General features: G+C 39.8%; 1 protein-coding gene across 1 annotated transcript in view; it reads left to right on the top strand.

Moving 5' to 3' along the window:
- Positions 1 to 27,220, top strand: part of FGD6 (FYVE, RhoGEF and PH domain containing 6) — a 110,496-nt gene that overhangs the window by 4,138 nt on the left and 79,138 nt on the right. Inside the window, exon 2 of the mRNA XM_007468213.1 lies at positions 2,221 to 4,645. Within this exon, the coding sequence (XP_007468275.1) occupies positions 2,221 to 4,645 (2,425 nt within the window). The remainder of the gene's footprint in view (positions 1 to 2,220; positions 4,646 to 27,220) is intronic.

The following is a 27,220-nucleotide window of genomic DNA, read 5'->3' as shown; positions in this document are numbered from 1 at the left end:
CGGGTCTCTCACTGTTGTGGCCTCTCCCATTGCGGAGCGCAGGCTCCGGACGTGCAGGCTCAGCGGCCATGGCTCACGGGACCAGCCGCTCCGCGGCATGTGGGATCTTCCCGGACCGGGGCACGAACCCATGTCCCCTGCATCGGCAGGCGGACTCTCAACCACTGTGCCACCAGGGAAGCCCCCATCTGTACTATTTTTAAGTGTACAGTTCAGTAGCGTTAAGTACGTTCATACTGCTGTGCAGCCAATCACCAGAACTCTTTCCATGTTACAGAACTGATTTCTTTTTTTTTTTTAAATTCTTTCAAAATGCCCAGAGGTAGGATGTTTTCAGAATGCTTACAGAAATGAAATCAGTGTGATGGTCTGTCTGTTTTCCTTATCTTGAGTAAGATGGGAGGTAAGAGGCCTAGGGCATTCATACTTTTTCTTAAGACTTGACTTTATATGTCAGGAGTTTAATAGACCATTACACCAAGCTTTATCATTAGGCTTTGAATGGTTTTAAAATTTTTTCTACCTAAGATAACAATAATAACATGCTTATTGAACACAACGAAATTGCATGGTGTTGGGAATTTTTATTGTCATTTTGGAAATACTTCATATCTTTTTTATTATAACATTATCCTGAGTAATTGAATGAGAAGGCATCTGTCATCAGGTGATCTTGGTTGAACAGAGTATTAGGGGTTTGAGAAATTCTTCCTCGGTTGGTAAAAGGAAGTAGAGCACCCTACTCTTTTTTTTTCCTCCCTACTCATGTCCCTGTAATATCTTCCCCGGGTTGGAGTGTTGTGACTAAATTCCTTTGTTGAAAAGAAACTCCTCACCAAGTGAGGAATCGAAGCCTCTGTGTATTCAAGTACTTAAAACAATGTCCAGCAGATTATATTTTGAAAGGTTTATGTTTATGTTTTTCACTAACTAAGTTTTCATTAAGCGTTAGATCCTGTTGGAGGAACAAACATAAGTATAAGAAGTATAAGATAAAATACGTTTTACCTTGTCTTGGGAAATATGATGGGGTGATAAGTGATAGTATAGGTAGAAAAACATAAAAGAACGTTAAAAAATGAGGATGTTCAGAATCTGTGTAACTTCATTTTATAGGCCTTTTGTGTGAAGCTTTTTTTTTTTTTTTTTTTTTTTTGCGGTATGCGGGCCTCTCACTGTTGTGGCCTCTCCCGTTGCGGAGCACAGGCTCCGGACGCGCAGGCTCAGTGGCCATGGCTCACGGACACAACCACTCCACGGCATGTGGGATCTTCCCGGACTGGGTCACGAACCCGTGTCCGCTGCATCGGCAGGCGGACTGTCAACCACTGCGCCACCCGGGAAGCGCTGTGTGAAGCTTTTATTTAGGTTCCTGTAGGTTAGTAGCAGATCTTTGCAAACCTAGCACAGTGTAATAGGTGCTCATTGAGTCCTTTTTACATAATGCCAAGAAAGAATTGTTACAATAGGAATTATGGTCATCTTTTAAATGCACTAAGATAGTGGTTATAAATGAAGGGTACACAGCGTAATCACCTTGGGTAGAGCATAGGCATGTGACTTTTTAAAAATAAAGCTCAGTGAAGGATTATAGTGAAAATTCTGATTTGACAACCCCTGCACAGAAAAAATGCCAACCTTATCAAGAGCCTCAAATATTACAGTATCATTACTTTTCAGTTTGGAAAATTTCTGATTTCTGTATTCCTTTTTAGGTTATTTTGTGGTTCTAGTGAGATAGGTCATTGATAAAGGGCATTCATACAATTCTACTATATGTCATTGAGATAGAAGAATATGTACTGCTTATTCACATGAGAAGCTTAAAGAGTTGCATCCTACATAAACCTTAGGCAGATTCAACTCTTAGCACGCAGCAAATGAACTGAACTGCCTTCTCCTACATACAGATCTCAAGCAGAAGCCAGTTACTGTATTTCATTTAGTGTTGCCTGAAGATATGGTAATCCATTCCAGAGTTAGAAGAAAAACTGTATTGGACTTATTAAGCAATGTACAATATATCCAAAGCTATGTGTACTGGAACTGAAGGGCAATTTAAGGAATTTTCAAGAGTAATAATAGACTCTGTATAATATAATATAAACTACCTAGTAAAATGCAAGTTCAGCATATTGTCAAAAGTAAAAATATCATCAAATTTAATCATTTATCTTATGCTTTGGTTTTTTGGTTATCAGATTTTTTTTTCCTTTCTAGAGATTAAGAAGCCACCAGTGGCGCCCAAGCCAAAGTTTGTGGTGGCAAATAATAAGCCAGCTCCACCTCCTGTTGCACCTAAACCTGAGATCGTGGTTTCTAGTGTTCCACAGTCAACCAAGAAAACCAAACCAGCAATAGCTCCAAAACCAAAAGTGCTGAAGGCCTCACCCGTTCAAGACATCAGGCGGTCACCATCACGGAAAATCATCATGAACCTGGAAGAGCATAAACAGGAATCCCCTGAAAGCATTGACAACTCTAGCTGCAAAAACAGAGGGCATCAGAGCAGTGATTATATTTTACCAATGTGTTCCTGCCGTTCTGAGTGTAACCATAAGCTTGGAAATAGAGAGAATTTGTGTGTCAAGCAGCTTGTCTTAGGGCCCCTGGAAATGCATGAAAATTTAGAAAATAATAAAATTGGTGAGTCCTCTTCAGCTATAAAAACTCAGCGTAAATGTGATTCTAATGATGAAAAGATCAAGAGCCAGAGTGACGTAGTTTTAAAGGCAAGCATCCTGGAAGAGAAGCTCAAAGATGTTTTAACGCAACGAACGTCACCTTTTATTTTTCCACAGAAGCACAGATTCACAGACAGTCCAGAAATGAATGATGGCTGTAATTCCAACAGACAATTCAGAGTTGAATTTGCAGATTTTTCACCGTCCCTGTCCAGCTTCGAAAAAGTTTCTGCTCATCACCATTGCCACCTACAACTTCCTAGTGATGAATTTCAAAATTTTGAAGCTAGTCAGGGTGACAATGAAAAAAGCAACACTTACCTTCATTCATCTGAACAAGAAGCTCTAGAAAATGGTAAAAGGAGTACTTTTTTATCTTCAGATGGAGCTATTAAGAAATCAGAAGTCAAAGACTTTGGTCCCTTGGAAATTCACTTAGTGCCATACACCCCTAAATTTCCAACTCCCAAGCCCAGAAAGACACGTGCTGCACGCCTATTACACCAGAAACATATAGATACTCCTAGCGAAAGTAATGAAGAACCAGAGAATGTAGACAGTAGCTCTCCTTGTCTTTTTGAAGATAGTTTGAAAAACAATAAAATCAGTGTTTTTCATCGGAATGTTTTGTGTAACCAGGAACAGGTGGACAAAGTGAAGCCAGGAAATAAAAGTGAATTGAATGTGGACTTCAACGGTGACAGACAAAACTTAATCAATTCACAAAAACCTTTGCGTCCTGAAACATCTTCCTTTGAAAATATGGCATCTCCTTTAGAGACAGACTCTAATTTGAGTTCTGACAAGACAGGAGATGGTTCTAGTATGTCACCTGCTGTGGACAAAAGGACCAGTTTTATAAGATGCAGTACTCTATCTATGAGCCTGCCCAAGCAACTCAAATTAACCTGCACCGAACATTTGCCTACTGCCTGTATCCCGGGAGTGTCTGCCCCTCAACTGCAAAAGGAATCTATGATAAAAGATGAAAGTTCCTCAAGAATTGTCCCCAAAAAACCTCAGAGACACAGCTTGCCTGCTGCAGGAGTGCTTAAAAAGGCTGCCTCAGAGGAGCTTGTGGAGAAAAGTTCTTATCCCTCAAACAAAGAAAAAAGTTCAGAGAAGGGTCTAGAAAGAAATCACCTTCAGCATTTATGTGCCCAAAACCGTGGTGTGTCGTCCTCCTTTGATATGCCTAAACGGGCTTCAGAGAAGCCAGTGTGGAAATTACCTCATCCTATTATACCCTTTTCAGGGAACCCAGAATCCTTAAAGTCTGTTACTATATCCTCAAACAGTGAGCCTCCCACCGCCCTGACCAAGCCTAGAGCAAAATCATTATCTGCTGTGGATGTGGAAAGGTGCGCTAAGCCTTGCAAAGACTCTCAAAAGAAGAACTCTTTAAAGAAGTTGCTCAACATGAAGCTGTCCATCTGTTTCATGAAGAGTGACTTCCAGAAATTTTGGTCCAAGAGTAGCCAACTCGGAGACACAACCTCAGGCAGCCTTGCGAGTGGGGAGAGAAAAGGGAGTGAAAGTGATTGGCATGGCTTGTTGGTAGAAGAAAAGAGAAATAAACCCATTAAGGCATATTCAGCAGATAACTATAGCCTGGAATCCCAAAAGAAGAGGAAGAAGTCGCGGGGCCAGACCAGTGCAGCTAATGGATCAAGAGCTGAGTCTTTGGATGAACAAATGCTCTCCAGGGAGTCATCCTCGCAGGCACCTTGCAAATCTGTTATAAGCGGCTGTGCGCCGGAGTATGAAAATATACGCCATTATGAGGAAATACCAGAGTATGAGAACTTGCCATTTATTATGACTGTGGGGAAAACTCCAGAGCTGGAATGGCAGAATTCCAGCAGCGTGGAGAACACTGATGCAAATGTGTATGAGGTAGAAGAGCCATATGAAGCTCCAGATGGCCAGCTGCAACTTGCACCCAGACATCAGCATTCCAGGTAACACTTAGGTGTCAGACAGACACCACCCTTTTGCTTGCATCACTGAAATTAACCTTCAGCAGCCCTGTGAGGTAGGTTAAGATCTCATATGTGGGAAAAAAATCACTTCCCGAGGGAGTGGTTTAGTTAAGCGTATATTAAATTGTTTCCAAAGTGCAGTCTCTTTTTATCATATAGTCGGGATGGGTGTTTGCAATGCAGCCTTTAAGTAGTTGACTTATTTTAGTAGCTGATTCAAAGAATTTGAACCAGTGGTAGTAGTAGTATAGGTACTACAAGAACAGAACATCCTAGAACAGAAACATCCCAGTTCCTCTAAAGCACCAACTTGGAAGTCATAGCAAGAACCTACGGGAGGAAATTGGCCAATTCAATGAGGTTTATTTGCTAGGTGTAAGAAATCTGTGAAGTTTTTGAGATCTGTGTTTACCTATGTTGCCCTTTTCAGGTAAAACCTCTAAATTTGCAAAATTCACTACTCTTTGAGGATTAGTTATTTTACTTGTTGAAGGCTAATTAACAACTTCAGATGGACATAGGAAAAATGCAGGAAAAATATAATTACTGTCCTTTCTCACTTTTGTATGTGTACTTCCTACCTCTGGTGTACCTACTTCATCTGTCTTAACTGAAACCTGTGGCCTCTCCCGTTGCGGAGCACAGGCTCCGGACACGCAGTCTCAGCAGCCATGGCTCACGGGCCCAGCCGCTCCGCGGCATGTGCGATCTTCCCAGACCGGGGCACAAACCCATGTCCCCTGCATCGACAGGTGGACTCTCAACCACTGCGCCACCAGGGAACCCCTTCCCATGTGGTTTTTTGTTTGTTTGTTTGTTTTCGAAACCTTGCACATTCTTGATGGTCCTGCTCAGCAACCCTTTGCATCATGAAGCTTTTACACTTACTTAGTGGGAAGTGTTTATTTCCTATTCTGACTTCCCAATTATGCTGCAGAATCCTTTATCTCAGTCTGATTTATGGTAGAATTGTCTGATTGGTATTCGGTTTTAAGCTCCAAGAGTTCTGGTCATATCTTTTTGTCCTGCATAAGGCCAAGCAAGGGTCTTAGTAGGAATCAGTAGATGTTGGTTGAGTATATGAGAGAATGAGTGAAAGAGAGGTAAAGGAGGTAACTGGGAGCAGCTTCCTTCTCTCTCCATAGTCACAAAGGGAGCCTTGGCATTGTACTTAAAGTGTTTTGTGTTTAACGCGAAGTACACAGACCCTTTTTGAAGTCTTCATATTCTTAGGTTACTAACTTCAAGCTCTTGAGTGCTTAGGTCTTAAAATAGGACTTCTGTAGAAATAGTAACACATGTGGCACATAGTAGGGGCTCAAAAAAAAGGATTATTGGGTGAATTGAATAAATCAAATTATTAAGCAAAAATCGCATCAAGTAAAGTAAATTGTTTTAACTTTCAGATGGTCTCCTAGCACTTTTCTTTACTTAATCCTCTCTGCCCTTCCTCCTTTAACCCATAAAAGACTTTACCTTCCTTGTCTTACTTCCTTTTCTCATATCTGACTCCGTTCTGTTTACAACTGTCTACTCTCTGAATGTTAGTACCTAGGCAAAAGCCTCTCCCTTGGCATAAACATTTCAACGGAGAGTGGAGTTAAGTATCCAACTTAAAAAAAAAAAATCTATTTTCATGCCTGCTTTTCTCACCATGGAACAATTTTGTTGGTACTGCCCTCCTTTTAACAAGTTTTGTGTATTATTTTTTGTGTGTGTGTGTGTATGTAAGGAATAAATTTGGCTTCTTTGTGATATACTACTATCCTTAGCTAAGATGGAGTTTTTCCTTGAAATTGGAGGTTTGGCCCTTAGTGTAAGTTTCCTGTTGGCCCTCAGGCTTAATCTGAAGGGTTTGTCATTATCTCTAACACAATAAACTTCTAGAACTTGTTCTTATGCCTTTAGGGCACTGCTGCTCGGTTGGGGGGAACCAGCATGGAAGGGGTTAATGTTCACAGCCAGCCAGTGCAGCTGGATGGCATTCATAAGGAGGGTTCTTTCTCAAGGCCACAGGAAACCGAGGGCGGCTTTGGACAGGTTGAAGCTGTCAAGTAGGGCAGCCTGGTGAGGAGTGGGTGAGCTCTGCTTTTGAATTTTGCTTTCCATGGAGATTTTTGTTTAGGCCTGGAGCAGGGAGGCCTAAACTGGCTTGAGATTCCTAAAATGTGCCAGCTGAATCAAAAGCCTTCAGTCATAGGGCCATACTAACAGTTTTGCCTGGGAGGTTGTACCTTTTGTAAACAACATCAAGTAGAAAGAGAAAGCAGAATTCAAGCCTTCATGAGGAGGACACCTGGCCACCCCAGAATAAGGTAAATGAGAAGTGGGGCATACGTTTCAGGTGAGCTGAGTGGATCCACGTGTAATCCTGTTTGGGAATATGGCTGTTGAAAATATAGACCTGTGTTTTAGAGTAATTAACTCAAAATCCAACACCCTAGTTTTCTAAAATGGTAAGAAAAAACACAGATGAACCCTGTTTAAGATTCTTCTGCTGAAGTGAATCAAGAGAGTGTCTTTAACAGTTTCTTAGGCCTCGGGGAAGAGGTTTTGGATCTTACAGAGGGGACTGATTCACAGAGACCCACTAGTTTTACCGAGTCTACATATATAACCAAGAAGACTCTGGATTAGTAAACAGACATTTGCCAAGCTTGGGGTAGCCCATATGGTCACCTTCTTTAGAGTAGAGATGTTTCATGAATCCAACTACTTAACATTTACAAATTTATAAACAGCGTGTTTATAACTTATCAGGAAAGAATTGCAGGCAGCCCCCAGTTCCAAAAAGGATTCTGTTCTAAAAGTTCATGATAATTTGGAACTCAGAATGAGTTTTCCAAGGAAACAGTTGTGGAAATGGTGGTAAAGTTCTCAGTTTAGTCCCCCAATTATATTAACCATTACGGTACTGGCTTCCCCTTCCCTCTTCCCAGGAAAATTCTTCCTCTGTGTGCTTTGTGCTGATGCAGGAGAGTTGGCCAGGGTGGAGTTGAGCACCGGGATGTCAGTGGAGCAAATCTGCTGCTTCTGAGGCCACAGGGTTTGTGGAAAGGGTGAGGTGACTAAGGAAAAATGAGGAAACTGGGGGCTGGGCTTGCGGTGAGAAAGACTGTAAGGCACTGAAGGCACTGCGAGTGATAAGGAGAAGGGAAGGGCTGGGTGGTTGGGAATTAGGATGCAGTGGATTTGCTTTTCTTCTTTTCTTCTTTATTATTCCTATCCCTCCCCTTTCACCCTCCCCAGTCTCCTTTCTCCTGAGTGGAAGAAACTGAAGGAGGGGGCCTGGATGGTAAGGAGTGGCACTAGGAAGGCTGAATGGCCAAATCTCAAGGGGAAGGAGGGTGAAGCCAAAGAAACATAGCTTTAGGTATTCCCAGGTAAGTCATTATTGGGCCATTGCTCTGGGTTCTCAGAAGCAATTTTGTCTGAAGGAAGATTGTGAGGCACTTTGGAGTATTCCAGTGCGTTTGGGGTATAGTTACCCTCTTCCTTGATATGTTTCAAACATAATAAATCTAAAACAACTATCAGACAGTGGGCCTTTTTCTCTCACTGGCATGCAGGTGATGAGTGCTCATTTACTACTATTATTGAAGAAGTGTGATTTCCATAAGCAAGTTCCTCAAGTTTGGGCCTCTGATATTAACGAGTTAGGGACAAATCGCAAACTATTCGTGCCCAAACACTGGAATTTTCCTCTTAAAAGTGTAGCCGATTTCTTGATTCTATAACCAAGAAAAATTTTCCCTAGAAACATTCCAGGTTTTTCCTCTGTTTTAGTTTGTTCTTATTACAAGCACTTCGAAGAAAATGTGTGGTAATTGGGTTTTCCTGGGTAATGTAGCAAGTCCTCAGTTTATTTACTGCACAAGGCTGACCATGTGTCAAGCACTGTGCATTCAAAGGTGGAAGGGGGTGCTACTCCCTAGGAGTTTCTGCCCAGTGAGGTGGCTCAGTTATAGGACACATGTTTTGGTAATCCAAGCTTTGTCTGAGTTATATCCCACGCAGGGTGCATGACTTCACAGAGATGGTGACACTTGACCTAAGACTTATAAAATGGACATGATTGGATTTGGCATTTAGGAGGTCATTTTCTAACCTGGATAAGAGCAGTTTCATTGTTTGTTTTCTCCCTATTTAAAACACAAAACTGGGCTTAAAGAGCTGCCGAATGGTGTTTCAAGTCTCAAATCCCATTATGGCATTTGTGTCATAAATCTTCAGACCCAGTCTAGAAGCTATCTCTCTTGGGTTGCATTTACCATCTAGTGGTATTGTTGGGTTTTAATATAATGATGAAAGTATAAATTAATAACCCTCACGAGCATTTCCATGGTTGTCATAGCACCAGTGAGATTAAGCTCGGTTAGAAGGTGAGGGTTGGGACTCATGTGTCTCAACAGCAGCCCTTTCCTGTAAGTTATTTTCAGCATCAGCTCAGGAAATATCAAACATTTGTATGGCTCTTTAACTCTGTGTTTCTTATGTTGGAACCATAGCCACACAGGTTTGGCAAATCTATTTGTTTACATACTTACCCTACATTTGAAACTGCGGATTTTATTTCTTGGCAGTAAAGCTTTTCTTTTTTCCTTTTAAATACGTATTAGGAATTAATTAAAGTGCAGTATTTTGTCCAACTATATTACTTTGGTCTCATTCTTGCCAAAACAGATTAAGTGATATTTTATCAAATATGTATGTTTTTAAGTGATAGAACGTCACTTTATACTTTTAGAGTGCATATTTTTAGCCAGAGATGGAAAAACAAACATCCTACATTGTGATTGTGTGTACACACACACACACACACACACACACACAAACACACAAACACACATGCATCCTGTCTTCCTTGGTAAAAATACATTGTTTTGAGATAGCTTATATTTGCACATTTGGGGGAAAAAAGGTGGCATTTTTTTTTGAGATAATTGATTGGTTTTCCATTCCTAGGTTTTTATTAAATTTTGAATAGTAAAAATCAAATATGTATTTTAAAAATTTAGCCAAGGTTCTCATTTTGTTTTCATAAAATTGCAATTAAAAATTATATCAGTGATTTTCAAAAATGAAAACACTGAACAAGGAGGTGGAGCTGGGGCACAGGACCGTGGAGGTCTGTCCATTGTGGTGTATCTTGGCGTGGCTTTTCAGCATCAGCACTGCGTGGTCCAACTGGATCTGACTCTCCAGGTGACAATGACACACACATAGCCCTAACAGCTCGCAAGTTGGGAGAGGGGTATAGGTTTAAATGCAGGTGGTTTGAAGGAGGTTTGTTTAATAAAGGCTTTGATTTAATCTTGGAAAAAAATTATATCAGTGAGATAGAAATTGCTTTGCAAAATGAGATTCTGACCTGTTTTCTGGAGAAATGTTCCCAACATGAACTTTTTGGGAAAGGGCAGATGTGGGAAAGATGACAAAGAGGGCCTTCATTCTTTTCCTAAGCATTTTTAATTCCTGTAAGGACCTGATAAAGATAATCAGACAATCCATCAGTCTGTGAATGGATTAATCATATTAGTCGGATGTTTGGAACCTAATGAATTTTTGCAGTAGAAATAACCAGAGTAGGAGTTGGGTTCCCAGCCAGCCCACAAGAGCATCGTTAGTATATGAAAAATGCAATGGAAAGTAACAGGAAGTGAGACTGGGACAATAGCATTAAAACAGAACAATAAAGTTAATAAATCGTTTTTATGACTCTTAAATGCTGGTATATCCAAAGAGGAAAAGGTTAATGTGTTGATGAGGAAAATATTAAGGGAGGAGGGAACAGGATGAAGAGGTGGAGAAGTGACCTTTGGCTCACCAGTCCTCCAGGTGGTTCAGGGGAATTCCAGATGCAGGCTCCTGTTCAGACATAAGGGGATAAGTATATTCATATTTCAGGTATTCATAAGTAATGCCTGTGCTTGTATGATACTTTGGTAAGCTTTCTGTGTTCTCCCAGACATTTCTTTTAAATGCATCATCTTTTTCTGGAGTTGCATAGATTAATTTGGTATTTAGGGAAAGCCCTTTATTTAAAAAATAGACATGTTTATATGAGCCTGTTTATTTTAATACTTTATTGAAACTATATTAGGTACAAAGAGAAGGTCGAGTCATGGTACTTTTGGGTGTGGGAAGCTACAAAGCAGTGCTGACCTTTTTATTAAAGACTGAGTTTAAAAGTTAAGTTCAAGAATGGAACTGCCGAATTTCTTCTGGGTGGTATGGAAAAACTACTTTGGTGGTTTGGTCTGGGTCTGGTAATTGTGGATCTGTGGAGGGAAAAGAGTATTTGCAAGTAGTTTTGACATCGGGCAAAGACAGCCTATCACCGGGGCTATAAAAATTGGGTCTGTAAAATAGACTATCCGTGGAGTAAAGTACTGTGACAGTATTTCCAGAAAGGACAGCTGTCTTCTGCAGTTTTCATTCAGTTTTCTCATCCTTTCTTATTTGCATGTATTATAGATCCATTCTGGTTCCATGTAAGTGTGAATTGGAGTAAGGCTGTATTAGGTGTTATTATCCTTTTATATACAAAGAAACTGAAGCATAGTGGTGGTGACTTCAGGAAAAAGGGGCAAAGATGGAAATGCAACTGGATTAGTGGTTCTGAGCCCTAACGTTCAAGGGTCTGTTTACCAGACTATCCCGTTTATCAAAGTGTTTTGGTTTCTGCTTCAGGAAAGGTAAAATAATAAACACTGAACAAAGCAAGTCAGTTTCCCCTGAATGTTTGGATAAAAAATAAAAGGAAAACAAACACATTTAGCCTTTTTCTGTTTGAAATAATGTAACTGCTTGTTCTTTTAGCTCCTGTGGATTCTGTTGAAAACTTTGTTTTACTTAGATCGTGTATTTTTTTAAAGTCAGTTTCTTGGTAACATTTATAACAGTTGATATACTTTGGCATATGTTATTATCACTTGAAACATTAGGAATTAAAGTATAGACTTGGTTTTTAATAAACTTAGAATAGCGTGGTTTTGTTTTGTTTTTTTCCCCTTAATCTGATAGGCAGTTCTGATTTGAATTGCATGGCAACTGTAATTTCAAATCCAGGAAAGAAGATATAATGAATAAATAAGGAATAACTGGTAACTGTTTTTTCCCCTCTTTCTGTTGGTCTTTAGATGTATCTACAGTCATAAGTAAACAGAGATTTCAATTTAAATGAGTAGTTTTTTCACTACTTAATTTTTCTTTCAATAGCTCCACTATTAGAAACAGGAGAATAAAGCACAGTTCCTCTCTAACGCTTGTTAGGTTGCGGGGAAGGACTCTGGAGAGGGCAGGGAGGGGTAAGTAATGAGATCGTTCACTAGTCCAGGTATGATTTATTTGTTAGCAAAAGTTGGGGTGAAGACATTTAAATGAGGGCCTTTGGGATAGTTTGAAAATTTTGGAAAGTATGTCTTTTAGTGACTTTAGGTCAAATGTAGTCATAGAATCATTAAAGTTTAAAACTAAAGGAGTCATTACAAATCATTCAACCCAGCCTCCTCATTCACTGATAAGACCAAGCACAACGAGACTTGTTGACTTTCCCCACACCACAGAGATGGGAAATTACAAAACCATGGCTCCAACCTGGTGCTTCAAAATACCACGTTGCCACTTCTAACGCTGCTGTGGAAGCATTACAGAGACCGCAAGATTTAGAAAACTCAAGTGATCTTAGTTGCAAAAAGTTTCAGGATTGCTTGTACCATTGCCTTTTTTTCTCCTACTATGACAGATATTGTTCCCCCTATCAGGAAGGAGGGCTGCTGCACAGCTGCATATGAGCACAGGATTATATGACTCCTATTTTTTAAACAGTGATTTCAGGGAGGTTGAGTGTTCAAACTAAGCGGAAACTTTCAGCCAACAAATATCTGATGCTGCTAATATATGTTAGTATATGAGTATTTCTTCCCTTCAACTTTCTGATTCTCACCATCAATCCAGTTTTTTCCCCACTTCACCGAAACTTTATTTATCAGACAATATCAAGGATAAGAAATGCTGTTAACATCAGATAGCATGGATTCCATGTTTAATAGTAACAGCTACTATTTACTCCGTATTTCTGACATGCTAGGATCTCTCACAAGAATTATTTAGTCCCTATTATCCTATAAGATAGATATTATCTTCTATTACAGATGAGGAAACTAAGACTTTAATGAGGTTTAGTAACTTGCCCAGGGGCACACAGCTGATATTTCGGTAAACTCAGTATGGAACCAAGTTTTCTGATCCTGAGACATAATGATTTTAAATCAGAACATGTTCATATTATAGAGTTCTGTCTACCCAGGGGACCATGATTGAAAAAATATTACTGTCCCCAATTTGTTCACTGTCTAGAGGGAAGACATGGGGACACCTGCAGTGATATGTATAGAATTTAATGAGCAGTTTCAGAGGCTCTTTTCATGCAAAAAGAGCTTGTGAATTGGAAAGGTTTTATCATTAGGAAATAGATACTTAAGTCGCTGAAAATGGAAGTAATCATGCCATGTTTGCATTTGGTCAAGTTAGTAGTGGTTACTATTCAAAAGTTAAAATGGTTTCTGTCATTTACCAGTTGCATGTGGACATCAATGACACAGAAAAGAATTATGCATGTCTCATATTTCCCCACTGATTTACATAATACTTGCTTTTTTATCTGTTATCCCAGTTCCTCATTTCATTTTCTGTCAAGTACTTTCTGAGCTCTAAAGCACTGTAGTTTAATATTAATTACTATTTATGGATTCCCCAAAGTAAATAATTTTGTAGGGCTGAAATACCTTTTATGATAGCATAATATCCTTATTATCTTAATGAAAAATTAGATTTAAGTGAATGGTAGGGTTTTTTCCCCAAAGAGGCAGGTGATACACTCTCCCTAGTTGAAGATTAGAGGAGGTAGGATTTCTGGAGCCTTTTGAGTTATCAAAGTATAAGACCTGGAAACTGGGCAAGAGAGCATATTCAGTTGGGCTGTAGGTTGAAAGAAATTCTTAGATAAAGCATTTCTAACATCATTGCTGGGACCGCTGACACGGGTCACAATCACTGACCCTCTCCACCTGCGGGCTGGCAGAATCTACCTCCAGGGGGAAACTGATTGAGATGCCTCTTTGTGACTTTTTAATTCAGCATCTATGTTCATCCTGTCTAGGCTCAGCTAAGCCTGGCTAGTCTTCATTTTAAGCAAATAATGGTATAAATCATATTACAGGAAACATTTAAATTCCTTCTGTGCACATCCTGCTGGAGATTTTAATACTGTGTTGACATAAAATAATTACAGGGCTTATTTTATAACAGACTTCTCTGAAGCAAGCCTGGTAAAACCTCTACTTGGCTGTTAAAGGTAGATACGTGTATATGAAAGTACTCAAACAGTATTTCATGTTCAATATCCTATAATTCTAATGTTTAATGAATTTTAAGTTTTTTTCTCTCAATTTAATCCAAATTAAAAATCTACCCAGAAATAGCTACACAATTGGCTTCATCATCAGGATGTTTCATTGTCAAAGGCATGTAAATCAAGTTTTTAGTCTACAAACGTAGATACATATATGTTTCACTGCTCTACATCACACGTTTGCCGCCTCTCCTCTTCCCCATGTTTTATGCTAAAACAGAAGATGGAAAAGGGACAGTGGAGTGGTACTGCTTTGAAGGCTTTTGTTCTAGGAGCCAGCTGAAATCCCATGGCCTCAGTCTGCCACTTTTCCATGACTCTGATGCCCAGAGACTCCTACCTAATGACAGTTGCTTTCAAAGGCGTCGGGTTCTCTTGTAGACATAGTGACATTTTAACTGCTAGAGGGATATTTTCAAGTGATTTTATTCCCGAGTGGCTAATCAGTGACTTCAGAGAGAGTTGGGTTTTTAGATTTCATTTTATAGAATTTATATGGAGACTTTTAGTAAAATATAGGTTTTTACTTTTATAGAAATTGATAATCTTAATTTTCCTTTGGATAAACCAGAAACCAAATAGTTACTGTTACCTCTTATTGTTCCCTTCTCTCAGGCTGGTCTCAGCATTTGAAAATTGCAGGAGTGAGGTGGAATCAGACTAGAAGTCAGAGAAATTAAGGACATTAATTTCCTATCCACAAGGAATTTACAATCTGGTTTACTGTTTTTTAATTGAAATTGTTATTGATATAACTGTAGATTCACATGCAGTTGTAAGAAATGGTACAGAGAAAAACTAGCTATACTTTAGCAAGATTCCCTTACTGGGAACATTTTGCCCAACTATATAGTAAAATAGCACAACCAGGATATTAACATAGATACAATCCACTGACCTTACTTAAATGTGCTCAGTTTTACTTGTACTCAGTGTGTGTATATGTATTTAGTTCTATATAATTTTATCAGGTGGGTAGGTTTGTATATACACAATCACAGTCAAGATACCATACAATCCTATCACCACAAAACTCCTTCTTGTAGCCCTTTTATAACCACACCCACCTCCCACCTACCTCACTCCCCAATCCTTGGCAATCAATACTCATTTCAAGAATGTTATATATAATAGAATCATACAGTATGTAAACCTTTGGGATTGGCTTTTTTCATTTAGCATAATTCCTTGGAGATTCATCCATGGTGTTGCATTGCATCAATAGCTCTTTCCTTTCTATTGTTGAGTAATATTCCAGTTAAAGGACATCCAGTTAAAGGGCCATTTCCACTGTTTGGCTCTTACAAATAAAGCTATAATGGACATTCATGTAAACGTTTTTGTGAGAACATATATTTTCATTTCTCTGGGATCAATGCCCAGAAGTACAATTGTAGGTTATACGGTAACTGTATGTTTCGTTTTTAAGAAGCTGCCAAGTTGTTTTCCAGAGTAGCTATGTCGTTTTATTTTCCCACCAGCAATGTGTGAGTGATCCAGTATCTCTGTATCCTCACCAGCACTTGGTGTTTGTCACTTTTTTATTGTAGCCATTCTGATAGGTGTGTAGTGACATCCCATTATGGTGCAATTTGCATTTCCTTAATGGCTAATGATGTTAAATATCTTTTCATGTGCATATTTTCTATTTGTATTTCTTCTAAGATGAAATCTGTTTCTTCTGCCCATTTTCTAATGAGAATTCTGGTTTTGTGTTTTAAAGAATTATTTTGTAATTAAGCATCATTTGGTGGCCTATTCCCTGGATGATAAAATTCAAACTCCCTAGCTTAGTATATAAGACTTTTTGTGGTCTGGCCTTTCTAATCTCATGATCTTACCCATTTATATAAGATTGACCAACATTCCTAAACACCCTATTCCTTTTCATAGTTTTGTTCTACTACCTGACATACCCTTTCCCCCAGACAGATTATCTCTCAACCCTGTAGACCTTATTCAAAAGCTACCTTTCAAGGAGGTCTCCTCTTCCAAAGTAGGAAAGGTAACAAAATACCTCTGGTTCCACCTAGCTACTTATCCACCTAGTCAGTTCTATTTTTCTTTCCAGTACTTCCTATTCCTGTCAGTAATATCTATTTATTTATTTGCTCATCTGTCTCACCTACTAGAGTATGGCCTACATGAATGAAAGGTGCTTAATTTTTTTTTATTGAAGTATAGTTGATTTACAATGTTTTATTTGTTTTGGGAATACAGCAAAGTGATTCATTTAAATATATATATATTTTCAGATTCTTTTCCATTATAGGTTATTACAAGATATTGAATATAGTTCCCTGTGCTATACAGTAAATTCTTGTTATCTCTTTTATATATAGTAGGGTGTATCTGTTAATCCCAAATTCATAATTTAGCCCTCCCCACCCCCCAGTCCCATTTCCCCAGTGGTAGCCATAAGTTTGTTTTCTATGTCTGTGAATCTATTTCTGTTTTGGAAATAAGTTCATTTGTATATTTTTTTAGATTCCACATATAAGTGATATCATATGACATTTGTCTTTGTCTAACTTACTTCACTTAGTATGATAATCTCTAGGTCCGTCCGTGTTTCTGCAAGTGGCATTATTTCATTCTTTTTTACAGCTGAGTAATATTCCAGTGTGTGTGTGTGTGTGTGTGTGTGTGTGTGTGTGTGTGTGTGTATAAATATATATATATACACACACCACATCTTATTTATCCGCTTGTCTGTTGATGGGCACTTAGTTGGCTTTCATGTCTTGGCTATTGTAAATAGTGCTGCTGTGACCATTGGGGTGCATGTGTCTTTTCAAATTATGGTTTTCTCTGGATATATCCCCAGGAGTAGGATTTCTGCATCATATGGTGACTCTATTTTTAGTTTTTTTTTTGTTTTTTTTTGTTTTTGCGGTACGCGGGCCTCTCACTGTTGTGGCCTCTCCCGTTGCGGAGCACAGGCTCTGGACGCGCAGGCTCAGCGGCCATGGCTCACGGGCCCAGCCCCTCCGCGGCAAGTGGGATCTTCCCAGACCAAGACATGAACCCGTGACCCCTGCATTGGCAGGCAGACTCTCAACCACTGCGCCACCAGGGAAGCCCTATTTTTAGTTTTTTAAGGAACCTCCATACTATTCTCCATAGTGGCTGTACCAATTTACATTCCCACCAACAGTGTAGGAGGGTTCCCTTTTCTCCATGTGAGAGGCACTTAACTTTGTTACATTGCTTTATCCCCAGTGCCTAGAACAGTGCTTGGTATACAGTAGGCACATAGTAAATGTTTATTTATTTATTTATTTATTTATTTATTTTTAAGATGTTGGGGGTAGGAGTTTATTAATTAATTTATTTATTTTTGGCTGTGTTGGGTCCTCGTTTCTGTGCGAGGGCTTTCTCTAGTTGTGGCGAGCGGGGGCCACTCTTCATCGCAGTGCGCGGGCCTCTCACTATCGTGGCCTCTCTTGTTGCAGAGCACAGGCTTCAGACACGCAGGCTCAGTAGTTGTGGCTCATGGGCCCAGTTGCTCCGCAGCATGTGGGATCCTCCCAGACCAGGGCTCGAACCCGTTGTCCCCTGCATTAGCAGGCAGACTCTCAACCACTGCGCCACCAGGGAAGCCCGTAGTAAATGTTTATTGAAGGACTGAATGAGCAAGTGAATTTGTGGATACTTGTGTTGCCACTCCCTTCCATAGCATATTGCCTGGCATATCCTGTTTGTAGCATTATAAAAGTAATAGCTAACATTTACTGTATTGACTGTATACTAAGCAGTACAAGGCACACCTTTCCTTGTTCAATGATTACACAACACTAACTTATCCTTCTACCAGGGCTTTATTAACCTTACTCTTACTCCTCCCTCCAAAAGAGGAAACATGAGGTACATGAAATATAAGAATAAATAGTGTAAGAGATTATAAGCACATTTGTATCCTTGGCCCCAGCACATTCCTGGCACAAGCCAGGTGACCATAGGTGGTCACATCTGAGTAAATAGTTGTCAGGTTATATATTGCTTTTACTTGCATGAGGTCAGAATCCAGCTGCATTTTGAGTAAACCAGGCTTCCAGAATGCACAGGAAACACCTGTTAATTTTGGAAAGCAATTACACTGATTTGGAGAATTACTGCTGTTCACTAAAACAAAGCTTCCTTGGAGAAGAGAAGTGGAGTTAAAAGGCCTCACATGCATCTGTCTTTATTAATTACGTAGTGAGCACCCTTCCATGTGATGGATTGGTGACACAGGAAACATTCCAACTCTGATTCCAGTAGTCCTTTTATCAAACCTGCAGAAAGAAGCCATGGAGTCTAAATTCCCACGTCAATCAAAGGCAGTTTTTAACAATTTCTTAAGTAGTACAGATCTTAAGATCTTCATATGCTATTCAGAAAACACAGACAATTGTTATCACTAAAAAAATCAACGTTTTATAAAACTCTTCTTAGATGAAAGAACTGTCCCTGTGTCTTACATGTAAAACTGAAAGTAAAAATATCTGGGCAGTCTGTAGGTACCTTTGGAGGTAGCATAAATGTACCAAGATATCCCAAAGTCAAAAGCCTTGTAAAGGGCCTGATGCAGCTTTTTATTTTTTTTAAGAGCTGTCCACACAAAATTTACTTAAAATTTTAAAACTCAGATAGGTCACAAGTAAAAGGATAAAGACTTTTGCTTATTACCCGGTTAAATAGTTCCTACCAGACCCAGACCCAGCTATGCCACAGATAGCAAATATAATTTAAAGAAAAATGTACACACAAACTTACAAAAATTATCCAAAGGCAGCAGGTTCTGAAGGCAAGTCAATACTTGAAAGTGGTTACACATTTTTCAGCTTTAGCTTGAGTGCTGGCTAAAGTCAGTGTATTGTGTAAAGGGTAAAATCCTAAAAAAAAAAATAATAAATTAAACCCACAGTCTTTCTGGCCTAAAAAATCAGAGGCAGAATGTAAGGCATCCATATTTGCTAGAAAATAAGTGTTTTTATTTATTTATTTTTATTGATCTTTGCTGTTGTTTTCTTTGTTTTTAATATTAATTAATTAATTTATTTTTTCACACACACACTGTATTTCATTTATTTATTTATTTATTTATTTTTTGTGGTACGCGGGCCTCTCACCGCTGTGGCCCCTCCCGCTGCGGAGCACAGGCTCCGGAGGCTCAGGCTCAGCGGCCATGGCTCATGGGCCCAGCCACTCTGCAGCATGTGGGATCCTCCCAGACCAGGGCACGAACCCTTGTCCCCTGCATCGGCTGGCGGACTCTCAACCACTGCGCCACCAGGGAAGCCCTGTATTTTATTTTTACAAGAGATAAATAAACTGACACCAAGGATTGTAAATGGATGACTACAACAAAAGCAACAATGATTGCAATTACCAAACACAAAACACACTCATACTATGTCATAATATCGACATTCCGTCCAGTAGTCCTCCACTGTAACAGCTCCTTTACTTTACAGTGAAAATTGATTTGTATATATATATATATATTTTTTTAATTGGGTTGAACTTATTTTTTTAAATTTTATTTATTTATTTTTGCTGTGTTGGGTCTTCGTTTCTGTGCGAGGGCTTTCTCTAGTTGTGGCAAGCAGGGGCCACTCTTCATCGCGGTACGTGGGCCTCTCACTATCGCGGCCTCTCTTGTTGCAGAGCACAGGCTTCAGATGCGCAGGCTCGGTAGTTGTGGCTCATGGGCCTAGTTGCTCCGCGGCATGTGGGACCCTCCCAGACCAGGGCTCGAACCCGTGTCCCTTGCATTAGCAGGCAGATTCTCAACCACTGTGCCACCAGGGAAGCCCCAATTTGTATATTTTTTGATGCAGTTTTTATATTGATATATATGGGGAAATGCTCAAACGGTTTAGCTACAGAAAACATGTTTTCCCTTATAAGGTGAATTATTCATAAAATTGTCTCAGGATTTGAACATCTGTCTGCTGGAATATATTATTTCAGACTCTTTGCTCCACTGTCTCCAAATAAAGTGTGTTATGAATCCCAGTATGGACTAGTTGGGTATCCAGATGGGAAAGATGTAAGAGTCTTACCTAAGAAAGTTATGAAATCTTTTAGAAAAGTATTAACTTAAGAAAACTCCTTACCTTTATCTTTTAGAATTCTCACTCTGTAACAGGTAAAATCCCATGTCTTAGCTGTTAAGAAGCTAGGTAAAATATGCTTATGGATTTGCACAGATAACCTGTGAAAGCTATTTAATAGATTACATCTTTCCTCAATGTATTACGTACTGTTTCTAGTTAACAGGTACTTACTGCACGTTGTCTGTGTGCTGGGAACCATATTTGAGGGAGTATAAAAAGAACTCTTAAAATGAAAACTGGTATGAAGGTTTTAGCGAAAAATGTAAAATAAAGATCTAGAGGGTTAAAATTTTCTATGACTATCAAAGAAATGGGTTTTCATCTTAATAAAAATGCATGAAATCTTTTTGTAGGGCAAAATTTAAATTCTATAAAAATAAGAAAATACATCAGCTCTAATAGGTTCAAGAGTTTTTTTGATGGTAAAATGAGTTTAAGTATGTTTTTATACCCAGTTACTTGGAATAACTGTTGATGCTTTCATACTGTAGGCTAAAATGAGATCTTAGCCATTTTCTGGAATGTGGCTTCATTAGATTGACCCTCGATGGTAGGAATTCTAAGCCACTTTAATTCATATTGAGCCCTTTCACTGTTAAGAAACAAAGTATTTTTGTAGGCTCTTCTGTACTCAACAAATTAATGTCTTCTCTGCCTACTCATTGAAATTTTGGCCCCAGTAAATATTTCTGCTGGCCTTTCCGCTAATGTTCTGTGGGGTGGATCCATGAGTAAACTCTGAGTATGAACAGAGGTGTTAGAGTTTATAGAAGCCTCCATTTCACTATACTTACCTGATGCTAAGGTAAAAGCATTCTTTCTTCCCTGGGTTTGCCTTACAGGGAACTTATCTTTTTCCCTGATAGGGAAACACTAGACACTATAGAAAGTTAGAAGTGTGTTCATTTATAAGCTGTCTACAGGAAACACACTAAAAATCATTGCCATAATCCACATGTCAGCGTGTTCTGATTTCTTTTTTGCATTTTGGTGGAGGTCTAGATGAGTATGACTGTCTCCAGTCCATCCTTTCTCTTGCCTTTGACCTTTCCTTCCTAAGTATTAAAAAGAAATACTGTTTATGAGGAATGCTTGAAATAATTCAGATAAGTAAGCTTGGAGAAGGGAGAATGGGGGCTTTCAATCCTTTACATATTATTATTTTTTAATTATAAAAGTTATACAGGGATTCCCTGGTGGCACAGTGGTTGAGAGTCCGCCTGCTGATGCAGGGGATACGGGTTAGTGCCCCAGTCCGGGAAGATCCCACATGCCGCGGAGCGGCTGGGCCATGAGCCATGGCCGTTGAGCCTGCGCGTCCGGAGCCTGTGCTCCGCAACGGGAGAGGCCGCAATAGTGAGAGGCCCGTGTACCGTTAAAAAAAAAAAAAAAAAAGTTATATAGAATCCTTTAAAAAAAAAAAAGTCAAATGTACATAAAGTGAGAAGTAAAATGCTGCCTCCTTTCCCTCTCATTGTCCCCCTACATTCCAGTTGAGAGAAAAGGGTTTTGTTTGTTTGCTTTTTAATATGGAAAGTTTTAGGATAAATGGAAAGTTTAGGGGTAGTTCATCTCTGTCCCTAGGAGGCTATTGTTATCTTGGAGGTATGTGAGAAAGGCAGAGGCTGTCAGTCCTATTTCCCCCTTGGCAGGAACAGTGTCTTCCTTCTTGCCTGTCACCTCAGTACCTAAAACCAAGCCTAACCCACCAGGAGCTCAGTAAATGGCCAGGGTAACACATCACAGATGGAAGAGCGGATGACACTGTCTTTCTAGCCTGCTCCTTATTTTTCTCCTCTTCCCCTCTTTCCTGGTATCTTAATTTCTCCTTACTTCCCTCCTCTCTTCTTTTTTTGTGCTTTTAGCTAATGGCTCAGAGCAGAGGATCAGTGTTTTGAAGGGCTGTCTACTAGACTCTTTCTGCTATTTAGTCCCATATGAAAGTCTGTACAGGTACTTGGCTTTACATTGTGAAGTGAAGTTCATATTAGCAAAGAAATCAGCAACTTCGTTCCATAAGTGACACTTGCTTCTTATGTCATTCATAGGCCATTTCAGCCTGTTTGGTCTTTGAGGTTGTCATCATTGTGATCATTATGTACCAAAGAGGGATGAAGCTATTTATTTATTTATTTGGCTGCGTGGCACGCGGGATCTTAGTTTCCCGACCAGGGATTGAACCCATGCCTCCAGCAGTGGAAGCGCAGAGTCTTAACCACTGGACCACCTGGGAAGTCCAAAGCTAGCTTTTAGAAAGATAGTTTAAAACGTATCTTGAGACCTAGCAGGGTACCTTTAAGTCATTTATGTTGGTGATGGAAATTCTTTTATAAACAGGAGACTGTATTGTGATAGGCATGAAACCATTATTATTCTGAGCTTTGGATCTTAACTGTACAGGTAGTAAGCTACCACAAAGAAGCAGTGAAATTAAACATGGAAGCCCAGGAGTGACCTGCAAAACCACAGCTCACATGATCTCACTGCAGGAGTTCTTTACTCAGACTTATACGCTGGAGGAGTTCTTTACTCAGAAGTGTGCGCTGGTGATGAGCTGTTTCACATGACTGATAATGCAGAAGCTTCTCTCTGCTGTCCTTTTTGCTACAAGTCTAGACTTTTAAGTGTCTAGAATACTAATTTATTTTTTTTAATATTAGAGATGACCCCCTAAATATACATATGAGGAGAAAGAGAGTACACACGGCAAGTGAGCTTTCTATGTCTCAGGCATTGTTAGAGCATTATTTGTATTAATTCATTTAATCCTCATAAAGCCCTGTCAGGTAGGCATTATGATTATCCCCATTTTATGGATGAGGAAATGAAGGCATAGTGAGGTTAAGAGTCAGTTTCATTTAGCTAGTAAGTGGCTGAGCTAAGATTCAAACAGGCAGTTTTGCTCCAAAGCAGAGCATTTCTAGCATCTACTTCTAGAAAAGTATGAAACTATGATTGAAATGTTTGTGACCCTGTTAGAAGTGAATCTGTTTATCTCACTTCTTGAATGCATGTTTATTTTTACTTCCCTTCTTGAATGCATGTTTATTTTTACTGACTCTGGCTTTAGAAGATTGGGTAACAAGTTTGATAGAAATGTTGTGATTTTTTTTTTCCAATCAAGGGAGCTGAAGATAAGCAAGGAGCTGGTCAACAGTGTAACTAGTGGAAAGATACACTGATGCTAAGAGTGGAGGACAAAACGCATGTCCTTTCCTGATGCTGTCTGCAGCCTCTCAGTCTTGGAAAAATGGACCTGTATTCCCAGTGTACTCTGAGAAAGAAATGGGTTCCATATGGGTCTTTGCGGTTGTTGATGATTCATAGCGGTATAGAGTAGACCTTTAAGACAGTTATTTTGTGGATAGTGTCTGAGGAAGAGAAATGGTAAATAGAATTGTTCATGTATGGTTTTATTTATTTATTTATTTTAAATTTATTAATTTATTTTTTAGCTGCGTTGGGTCTTCGTTGCTGTGCGCAGGCTTTCTCTAGTTGTGGCAAGTGGGGGCTACTCTTCGTTGCAGTGCACAGGCTTCTCATTGCGGTGGCTTCTCTTGTTGTGGAGCATGGGCCCTAGAGCACGTGGGCTTCAGTAGTTGTGATGCTTGGGCTCAGTAGTTGTGGCTCACGGGCTGTAGAGTGCAGGCTTGGTAGTTGTGATGCCTGGGCTTAGTTGCTCTGCGGCATGTGGGATCTTCCCGGACCAGGGCTCAAACCCTTGTCCCCTGCACTGGCAGGCAGATTCTTAACCACTGTGCCACCAGGGAAGTTCCCACATATGGTTTTAAATAAGGAAATGGACTGATTTATTCATGAGCAATAGTTTAACCTTCCCCTCTCTAGCTACTTATGGGCTCCCAAGAAGCCTACTATCTTTTTCCCCCATGTCAGTGGGAAATCCGAATTACAGGTTGTGGTTCCTGTTAGAAAATGGGAACATTCAAGTAGGCTTGGATAAAATAAGATCTAGGACTCTAAGCAGATGTCCTTTTGGTTTAACTACTGGTTTCCTTGTTAATTCCCCACTATTTTATTATAGTGGAGTCTGTATGTAATGTAACATTTAATTTTGTGTAACATGGACTATGTCATATTTCTGTAACACATAACAGTAATACCTTTAACTTAAGAATGGCTTGAGTTTATCCAGGCAGAGTCTGTTTAGATGTATATGCAAATTATAATTAGGTATTCATGAAGCTAAGTTCATATACCCTTCGATATGATTTCTCAGGATAATCCTATTAGAAACCACCAGTGCACCTGCTTTGTACTTAAGGATCCCAGAAAATGGCACCCTCTTTGGTGGTTGTTTTAATTATGTCCTATTCACTCTATTGGTGAGGGAGGGTCGAGGATGGTCAAACACATGACACTGGACAGATGAGATTGATAGCAGTTTGTCAGTCACACACACCTTAGGGGAGGAGGACATAGCATGCCACACAGGACCACATGGAGGTTGCACTTGGGGACAGAGGGAGCCACCAGGGGCTGTAGTAGGCAGACTTTGTAGTATCAAGAGGGTGAGGTGACCCTTGGTTTCCAGGGGAGTATGTGATTGACTAGTTTGACTAATTGGCAAGGAATTAAAATCCTCTACTCAGGGATAAGCCAGAGCAGTCCCTGTGGTAAAGAAGGTTGTTTGGCTTGGGGACCTTATCTGAGGGAGCAGAGCAGGAAGAGCAGCTTGTAGTTAGGCCCTTTGGGCCCTCTTGGTTTTCCCCAGATGTCAAGGCAGAACACCATAGTGGTTTCATACTGAGTCACAATCAAGAGCATGGGCAGAGGGCCTGGTCATATTTTCCAAAAGTCTCACCACCTTTTCAGTGACTTAGGATTATGATGAAGAGACATTAGCAGGAGCAATGTGGTGTGTGATGATTGACACAATGATTGACACAAAAACACATGGCCACCCTGTTAGAGATGGTAGTCAGAGAGTGAGCTGTTCACCTTTTCCTACTCACCACCCACTCTCACTCCCCTAGCCTGACTCCCCCGCTAGGTTCCCTGCTCTAGTGTTAGAACTTGATAAATCCAAGGGGAGGGGTTGGGTTTGGATCCCCAGCTCCCTTCATGGATGGATGATTTCTCTTCTGTCTTGCCTGCTTGCCAGCCATGTTAACACTAGGAACCTCTTTCTAACTAGTGAATCTCCAACTTCTCATCATACAGAAATGCACTTGCCTCTCGCCCCTCATCACCCTCCACATCACTTCCATTCCTACCTCCAAGCCTTTGCTCACAGTATTTCCCCTCCAGTCCTGTCCCACTTAGGAGGCCTTTGCTCCTCCTTTCATTCACTGGAGTCCTCTCTCCCAAGTGCCTGTACCCTGCCATCTCTCTGACTGCCCCAGTCTGCATGGGCTACTTCTTTCTCTGGTTCTGTAGCCCTTAGTGCCTGTGCACTGCCTTTAGCATTTAGCATACACTTACTTTCAGTTGTTCTCTTTTTAGAAAATGGTCCCTGCCTTTACCCTACTTACTGTGGTTATACTGATTCCTTTTGCCTTTATCAGTTTAAGAAAGTTTCAATTAGCAGGTGAAAAGAAAAGCAACCAATAGCATTTACAGTTTGAACATTATCTATGACTAATTCTATTAGATTATCTTCATCCAACTCCTAAAAAATGATGCATAATAAGTCCACAGTAAATATTTATTGAAATAAATGGCATAGTAGTTTTATATCTATTAAATATTATAAAATATATATGTGAAAATATATGTATATAGGTACAATAAATGTGTGTGTGTGTGTCTAAATAGGAAGTGTCTGCGTGTGTTCATCCCAACCTCATTATTTCTAGCGGCCTTTATTTGGTCTGGTACTAATGAGTTACACATTACATAATGAGGAGGTAAAGAGAAGAAATGATGTTGGGTCAATATCTCTAACTTTATTTAAACATTTAAAAAATTTTTCAACAAAATAAATAACATCTTTGCCACAATGAGAAAACTGGATTAGGAACCTGCTATACATTTTACTTGGAGGCAATTCTTAGCTCAGTAGAATGCTTTTCTATTTGTATTACAAATTTCTATCTATATTTCTTGAAGAGCAACCCCCCTAAGAAAGCAAAATTGCTGGTAATTAAATGTTTGGTACTTATTTCAGCTAGTCCTTGTTTCAGTAGGCATGTTTATAACAATTTATTCCACTGTGGCTAGGAACAGCTCAGGCTCTAACCAGACACCTCCCAGCTGAGCCTGAGGGGCAGGAGGGTCTGTTGGATTGTGATTGGCCTTGGGCTCCTTCTTTGTCCTTAAGATTGGACCAGGAACCCTGGAGGGCATGATCCTTACAGGCCAGGAGTTCTGCCACAATCCAGACAGCACTGCGGGAGATGCCTAATAGCATGGTGCTGTTTACTGTGGTCTCCTCAACAGTTGTGTGGTTACTCTGTGGCCCCTACAGACTGTTGAACAATCCCTTTACAACATCTTTTTCTCTTTTTAAAGCTGTCAACTGGCTAGCCAGAAGGTCAGTCCTCCTACCTATTATCTAGACTCATGCTAATGGCTTTCCTAAATAAGCCCCTACAAGCTGTAAGGGAAGGCATAGTCTATGTAACTTTCCCACATAAGAAGTAGTTAAAAGGGAAAAAATAAAGGCAATCTTGAATATGTGCAGACACCTGGGACTTCCCCGGCGGTCCAGTGGTTAAGACTCTGTGCTTCCACTGCAGAGGACACGGGTTCGATATCTGGTCAGGGAATTAAGATCCAGGCCAGGAATTCTCCTACAGCCCTGACATCACTGTGGCACGGTTAAAAAAAAAAAAAGTGCAGAAATCTAAACCTGGGGTGTGGGGAGAAAGGAACAGGAGTTTCTTTTTTTCTTCCTTACTTCCTTTTCTTTCTTTTTTTTTTCTAAATATAATTCTCATCTCCCTGTGAAGAAATAAGCTATCTCTAGAGAGTTGGTGCTCTGAACCATCTTTTATAAAACTTTTCAAAGTTTCTGAGTGTGTGGGATGTGTGTGTGTGTGTGTGTGTGTGTGTCTTTTTGAATTATGGGTTTCT

This window comes from Lipotes vexillifer, unplaced genomic scaffold, assembly GCF_000442215.2.
Source record: "Lipotes vexillifer unplaced genomic scaffold, Lipotes_vexillifer_v1.1 scaffold180, whole genome shotgun sequence".
Taxonomy (NCBI): domain Eukaryota; kingdom Metazoa; phylum Chordata; class Mammalia; order Artiodactyla; family Lipotidae; genus Lipotes; species Lipotes vexillifer.
The sequence above is the reverse complement of the archived record's forward strand: the minus strand, read 5'-3'. Positions and strand labels throughout refer to the sequence as shown.